At 42.2% G+C, this 7,145-nt stretch overlaps 1 protein-coding gene across 1 annotated transcript in view; it reads left to right on the top strand.

The window, feature by feature from the left end:
* Window positions 1-7,145, top strand: part of LOC117953058 (kinesin heavy chain-like) — a 19,383-nt gene that overhangs the window by 3,968 nt on the left and 8,270 nt on the right. Inside the window, exons 2-11 of the mRNA XM_034885775.1 lie at window positions 193-297; window positions 2,317-2,365; window positions 2,453-2,508; window positions 2,624-2,711; window positions 3,797-3,921; window positions 4,249-4,353; window positions 4,440-4,588; window positions 5,797-5,945; window positions 6,187-6,362; window positions 6,446-6,514. Coding sequence (XP_034741666.1) covers window positions 193-297; window positions 2,317-2,365; window positions 2,453-2,508; window positions 2,624-2,711; window positions 3,797-3,921; window positions 4,249-4,353; window positions 4,440-4,588; window positions 5,797-5,945; window positions 6,187-6,362; window positions 6,446-6,514 — 1,071 coding nt within the window. The remainder of the gene's footprint in view (window positions 1-192; window positions 298-2,316; window positions 2,366-2,452; window positions 2,509-2,623; window positions 2,712-3,796; window positions 3,922-4,248; window positions 4,354-4,439; window positions 4,589-5,796; window positions 5,946-6,186; window positions 6,363-6,445; window positions 6,515-7,145) is intronic.

Genomic DNA, 7,145 nt, shown 5'->3' with positions numbered 1-7,145 from the left:
TAACATATTCTTTATATAACGTCCCAGTTAGAGAGGAGATGATCTAACATATTCTTTATATAACGTCCCAGTTAGAGATGATCTAACATATTCTTTAGATAACGTCCCAGTTAGAGATGATCTAACATATTTATCTAACATATTATTATTATTTTATTGCTTTCATGATGAAATGATGTGTAATGTCTGCAGGGGAATCTGCATGACCCCCGTCTGATGGGAATCATCCCTCGGATCTCAAGAGACATCTTTGACCACATCTACTCCATGGACGAGAACCTCGAGTTTCACATCAAGGTGATGAAGTCATCTTTACGTTCATGACATCATCACTCCCATCAGCAGAAAACCACAAGAGATATTTCACCCTTTATGCATGTCTTTTAAATATTTTTTTATTTTGCGATTTTCTTCAAACTTTGTCCATGTTTTTGTCCTCCAGTTGGCTGGAAGTAGTAATAACTGTAGCTGGTCCCCAGCGATGTTCGGGGCCGAGCACTTTAAGGAGGACAAGGAAAAGGGGGTTATTGAAAAAGAAAAAGAGGAGAAAAATGGCATATACATTGCCACTCTTCACATTGATTATCCCCAAGGAACAAGTCAGAGTTGATGAGTGGTGTGTAGGGGATTAAACTCTACAGCTACAGCTCCTACGTGGCACCTGGCCATGTGAGCTACTGGCCAGACGAGCTATTGGCCAGGTGAGGTATTGGCCAGGTGAGCTACTGGCCAGGTTAGGTATTGGCCAGGTGAGCTTCTGGCCAGGTTAGGTATTGGCCAGGTGAGCTATTGGCAAGGTGAGCTACTCGCCAGACGAGCTATGGCCAGGTGAGCTATTAGCCAGGTGAGCTATTGGCCAGGTGAATTTGTGTATGTTGTCAATTAAGGTTTGTAATTAATTTTATTAAATCCATCAAGGTCAATTTTAAAATACTGTAAAAGATTTGTGAATCACTCTAGACGATGTATAGATGTCTTTAAGTAAACAGGAAGTGGACTGATTATTAATCTGAATCAGGTGTGTTAATGCAGAGACACTTTTAATATGTCTATATAGTATATATTATTATTATATATTAATAACTGTGACTCTGGACCTTTGATGCCGTGGGCAGGTGCTGATCTCAGGGAGCTATTATCTGAGTCATGTCACATTTAGTGTCAGTGGGCAGGTCTAATACGTTAGAATTATTTTAATCTCTGTAATAAATTAATAAGTTTTTCAGTTGGCATAGGACTGAACGTGTGTGCAAAGTTTGGATTTTCATTTATGGGAACATGGATTTCTTAGGAAGAAGAATACTGGCTTGATAAGTTGATGACAGATCTCACACCGTCACATGAAATCATTTCCGGAGTGGATTAAATCATTTAACGCTCTAATGAAATCATTTACACAAAGACTCAGATCGATAGATTTGTGTTCCTCAGATCCCATCTGTGGTCAGCCGTCCTGCAGAGACTCTGTCAGAGTCAGGAACCAGCGAGGCGTTCACTGACCTGCTGCTTTCCATATGTTCACTGTTCACCGGCTGCTCTTCACAAAACACTTCCATTAAACACGCAACACAAACTCAACAATAGAAAGATAATTTACATTACAACAACTTCACAAACACAGACACACATATACAAACTAAATCCAGATAAAACTGCAGTTTCAGCTGGAGGACCACTTTCAGGGTTCAGGTTTCACTTCAGTTCATTTTCTGGGCCCAGAACATGTAATCTAATCTAATTTAACTCAAATTTCAGGATTACCCAACCCTGTTTATCAGAGCCTTGGTGGACCCTACTGGCTCAGCACTGAACAACAGCAGCCAAACAGCCATTGCTTGTTTTCATTAAAAGAAACAGAAACAATTTACGTTCCTCATTCTTATATAATGTTAAATACCAAAACAAAAACATTCATCCATCTTTTTAGGCTGTTATTTACAAAACAGAAACAGTACTTTGCAACAGTCCAAAATCATTTACAGGACAGATAGCAGCTCTTTAGGAGATGGATCTCCATCTCTTGGTAAGCACCATTTGTTTAATTTGGGAGTTTCAGAAGCAACTCATATCTGCCCCCGTCCTGGTTTGTAGTCTTCATTACAGCTGCGTCCTCCTTAATCACTGGAGACAGGTCCAGGACAAACACTTCCTCTGCATTCGTCTGAAGACCTCTGATTGGCTTACCATGACATTTTACTCAGCCAATTATCAGCATTTATATATATAGTATACTATATACATATTTCAGTCCCACTGAGTTTTACTGCATCTAATACACACTGAACCCTGTCTGTGTCGATCTGTTTTTCTCTGCAGGTCTCATATTTTGAAATCTATCTGGATAAGATCAGAGACCTCTTGGATGGTGAGGATCATATAGAACATATTTAACATTTATATGTTCAACCACATACAGTGTTGATGAATACAATCTGACTGATTCATGTTTCAGTGTCAAAGACAAACCTGGCGGTCCACGAAGACAAAAACAGAGTTCCTTTTGTCAAGGTATCCACTCTAATCATTATTAAAGAAAACGTGTCTCTCATATCCAAGAATAATGTTGCTGATGGTGTCAGTCCTACAGTACAGCCACTCTGATACGCTTCCTGTTTCCTGTCAGGGCTGCACGGAGCGTTTTGTTTCCAGTCCTGATGAGGTGATGGACGTCATTGACGAGGGAAAAGCAAACCGCCACGTCGCCGTCACCAGTCAGTCTCACACCGTCTCTTTGTGTCCTCTATTCGTCTCCTCATGTGCTACTAGTTAATTCAGGAGAGAATCATGAACACAACACATGAAATACTAATGGAGAAAGTGATCCCTCAACATTTTCTGACCTGTACTGACTCCAGGGCCCAGTTTTTAGTATTCCATTGGGATCTGGATCACGGAGAGGATCAAGTCTTGAAAATGGGTTTTTCAAAAGCAAAAGAGGGATTCTGAACCAGGATCAGAGCATGTAATCCAATTTTACAGTAGACCTGGATCAAGCCTGCCCTTTGGGTTTTTAGAACTTTGAACTCGGTTTGGGATCTATTTGATAAAAAAAATCTGAAGGGTGGATTCAGTTTTGATTATTTGAACTAGTTAAAATCAGACAGTTATTTTAAGTGAATGATTATAATATAAGGTTTACTGATATTTAATGTCAATGTCAACTTTATTTCTATAGCACATTTAAAAAAAAACAACAGTTGAACCTAAGTGCTGAACAAGGTTGATGTCAAATACATAAATATCAAGTGTAAAAATCGCTCCAACCAAAACACATCACAGGGAGACAAACAACACTTTAAAACATCAGAATCCAGGTTAACGAGGGTTAAAAGCCACAGCAAACAGGTGCGTCTTAAGCAGTAATTTAAACGTTTGTAAGGTCTTTGCCGCCTTACAGCTGAGCTGTCTTCATTTAAAGCATATATGAGGCATGTCACATCTAATTTATTAATTTTTTGTCACATGAAAGGCACCCTGAGCAGTTGGGGGTTATGTGTCTCGGGGTTGGCAGTAACTCAGTCCTTAGGAACTTGGGTTGGGAACCGGAGGGTTGTTGGTTCAAGTCCCGTACGGACCAAAGTACGGAGTGTGAATTGGTAGCTGGAGAGATGCCACTTCACCTCCTGGGCACTGCAATGAGAACGCGCAATGAGATAAATGTTGTTGTGATTTAGCGCTATATAAATTGAATTGAAAATTGTAAATGGGAGAAAAGAGGACTGCAGAAAACTAATAATGTTTACCGTTTCAGATTTCAGAGAATAAGATGTATATTTCCTGTTGGTTCTTCTTGCAGACATGAACGAGCACAGCTCTCGCAGCCACAGCATTTTCCTGATCAACATCAAGCAGGAGAACGTGGAGACGGAGCTCAAACTGTCGGGAAAGCTTTACCTGGTCGACCTGGCCGGCAGCGAGAAGGTCTACTTCTCCATCCAGCTCTACATTTCTAGTATCATTTACTTTCATGGTCACATCATTCACAGAACATTAATTACACAAGGGTCAGCGCACTCTGTCAGCTATCTGACTAACTGAAATATAGAGAGCTGATTATTAATGAACACATTACCATTGTTTTCTCCATAAGGAACCTGTCCGAGGTAGACTGACCTCGAACAAGTCTGTGTAACAAAAACACAGGTTTCATTCACCAAGTCATGAAAAAGTACTACACTTTAAGTTAGGGTTAGAATGATTTCATACGCAGCTTGGGAAGATGATCACGATGTTTCTGTGTGTGATCAGGTGAGTAAAACAGGAGCAGAAGGCTCTGTGTTGGACGAAGCCAAGAACATCAACAAGTCTCTTTCTGCTCTGGGGAACGTCATTGCTGCTCTGAGTGAAGGAACAGTGAGTATGGAAGTAACTTTTTAACCTAGTAATGTAATGTAGTAACTTTGAGTTCATTTGTCTATTGTTATTGGTTGTGTTTGCAGAAAACCCACGTTCCGTACAGAGACAGTAAGATGACTCGAATCCTGCAGGACTCTCTGGGAGGAAACTGTCGAACCACCATTATCATCTGCTGCTCTCCTTCAGTTTACAACGAGGCTGAAACCAAGTCCACGCTCATGTTCGGGCAGAGGTAAAGTACAGTCTGATAAGTACTAGAACTACAACAGCCACTAGAAACGTAAATATACATCGCACTTACCGAAACGTCTTCTGGGGGTGGGGCCAACAGTCTCTTAAATAATAATAATCATCTTCCTTCTGTGTTAAAGGTCACATAACAAAGTGTAGTTACATGTGCTGTTATTATGTATATGCTTTAAATATAATTTTGTCATTACTTTAATACTTTAATATGTTCACTAAACAGCCTGTAGACTAAAACAATATTAAAATTGTCAAACTCACAATTTGAAATTGATGTAGGAAACCACATGCATCCATCACAAACACTCTGCGTGTGGTGTACCTTAGTGGGTGGGGGGGTAGCAGTTCGTCCTCACTAGACCATCTCTGGGGCCGAGAAAGAAGAGACATCACCTTCATCAACCTGCAGAGAACTACGTTTGTTGTTAAGATGCAAATAATCCCTAAAAAACACTTTAAAACTTGCCAATACATAAGTGATAACCAATCAATACCCTTTAATAAGTGTAATACATGTATCTATCCATTAAATAACTTCACAGATGTGAACCGCCGCAGTGAAGTTTAACCTTTTAGAGTCCTGAGAGCTCAGTTGGATAAGAAATTGCTTCATTGTCTGAAGGTTGTAAGTTCAAATCCCATCTTTGCCATTTGTTTTTCTGTTTCATAAAGGATTCTCTTATTGTGAAAATGATGTGCCTGAACTCATTAAGATGCCTCAGAAGAGGGTACATGTTTGAACCCTGTGATCGGGGGCAACTAGGGGTTCGGTGTCTTGCCCAAGGACACTTGGGGCGGCTGTGGCTCAGTGGTAGAGCGGTTGCCTGCCAATCGGAAGGTTGGTGGTTCGATCCCCGCCCCTGCAGTCATTGTTGAAGTGTCCATGGGCAAGACACTGAACCCAGAGTTGCCCCCGGTGCTGCGCATCGGAGTGTGAATGTGTGTGAATGTTTATCTGTTGAGCAGGTGGCACCTTGTACGGCAGCCCCGGCCACAGTGTATGAATGTGTGTGAATGGTGAATGTTTCCTGTAGATGTAAAAGCGCTTTGAGCAGTTGTTAAGACTGGAAAAGCGCTATATAAATATAGCACATTTACACTTCCCAGCCACTGTGTAGGTCCCTGTCCAGCAGACATCACAGTGGTCATTGAGTGTTTCTTAAAACCACTTTCTGTGTTATTTTGGGGTTTCAGAGCTAAAACCATAAAGAACACTGTGTCTGTTAACCTGGAGTTGACGGCTGAGGAGTGGAAGAAGAAGTACGAGAAGGAGAAAGATAAGAGCAGGAGTCTAAATATCGTGATCCAGAAACTTGAGAACGAGCTTAAACGCTGGAGGAAAGGTAAACAGAAGAACTCTGGTCTAAACCAGCCTCTGGAGACTTGAGCAGCTGACGGGCCGTTTCACACTGCTGAACCCTTTCCTGTAACATTATAAGATGACTTTGAACTGGACTTTACACATCAGCTGCTAACAGCACTCAGTTTCCAGAGGAATTAAAGCAGTTAGATAGATTTCTATGGTTGTTAGAGGAACAACAAAGGACTTTTGTTATAAAGTCAAACCTCTGTTAACCTCTCCAGGTGAGTGTGTACCTGTGGAGGAGCAGCTGAGCAGCAGAAACAAGAAGAGCAGCAGCAGCAGTGAGACGGCAGCAGTGATCGACAGCTCTGTCCTGCCCCCTGTTCCTCTGTTGGATGAAGAGAGGACGCAGTATGAGACGCTCATCACTGACCTGTACCACCAGCTGGATGACAAGGTGAGTCCTTCCTGCACCAGTTGACACCCCTATGCTCAGTGTGAGTCTGTGAAAAATTAAGAATCTGCTGACTCATGTTTTAGGACGATGAGATCAACCATCACAGTCAGACGGCCGAGAAACTCAAACAGCAGCTGATAGACCAGGAGGAGGTGAGTCTCTCCACAGGAAATAACATATGTTAACCATGACCCAAGCCTCTACTCTTGTTCGGGAGATAATTCAATTCATTTCAATTCAATTCAATTTTATTTATAGTATCAAATTACAACAAGAGTTATCTCAAGACACTTTATAGATAGAGCAGGTCTAGACCACACTCCAGAATCCACAAGGACCCAACAGTTCCAGTAGTTTCCTCCAGAGCAAGCAACAGTGCGACAGTGGCGAGGAAAAACTTCCTTTTAGGCAGAAACCTTGGTCAGACCCAGACCCAGACCCAGGCCCAGACCCAGACCCAGACCCAGGCTCTTGGGAGGCGGCGTCTGACGACCGGTTGGGATTAGAATGAAGAGTTTGTTTGTAGTAGTTCTTTGTAGCATAGCAGGGCACTGTGGGCGTTACAAGGCACAGCAGGACGTAGCTGGGCACCGCAGAGCGTAGCAGGATGTAACATGGCATCGCAGGACATGTAGCGGGACAATGGACAGCTGCTACCCTGATTTTTGGCGCCTCCCTGATCGGAGGAAACATGCTGGGGGGAAGAGAACATAAGGACTCCGGGGAATGACTCCCCGGAGCTAGGTTAGTAACAAGCATTTCTGGGACATGGATGCACACAAA

This window comes from Etheostoma cragini, chromosome 11, assembly GCF_013103735.1.
Source record: "Etheostoma cragini isolate CJK2018 chromosome 11, CSU_Ecrag_1.0, whole genome shotgun sequence".
Classification (NCBI taxonomy): domain Eukaryota; kingdom Metazoa; phylum Chordata; class Actinopteri; order Perciformes; family Percidae; genus Etheostoma; species Etheostoma cragini.
Note: the sequence above shows the minus strand (reverse complement) of the source record. Positions and strands in the feature narration are given on the sequence as shown.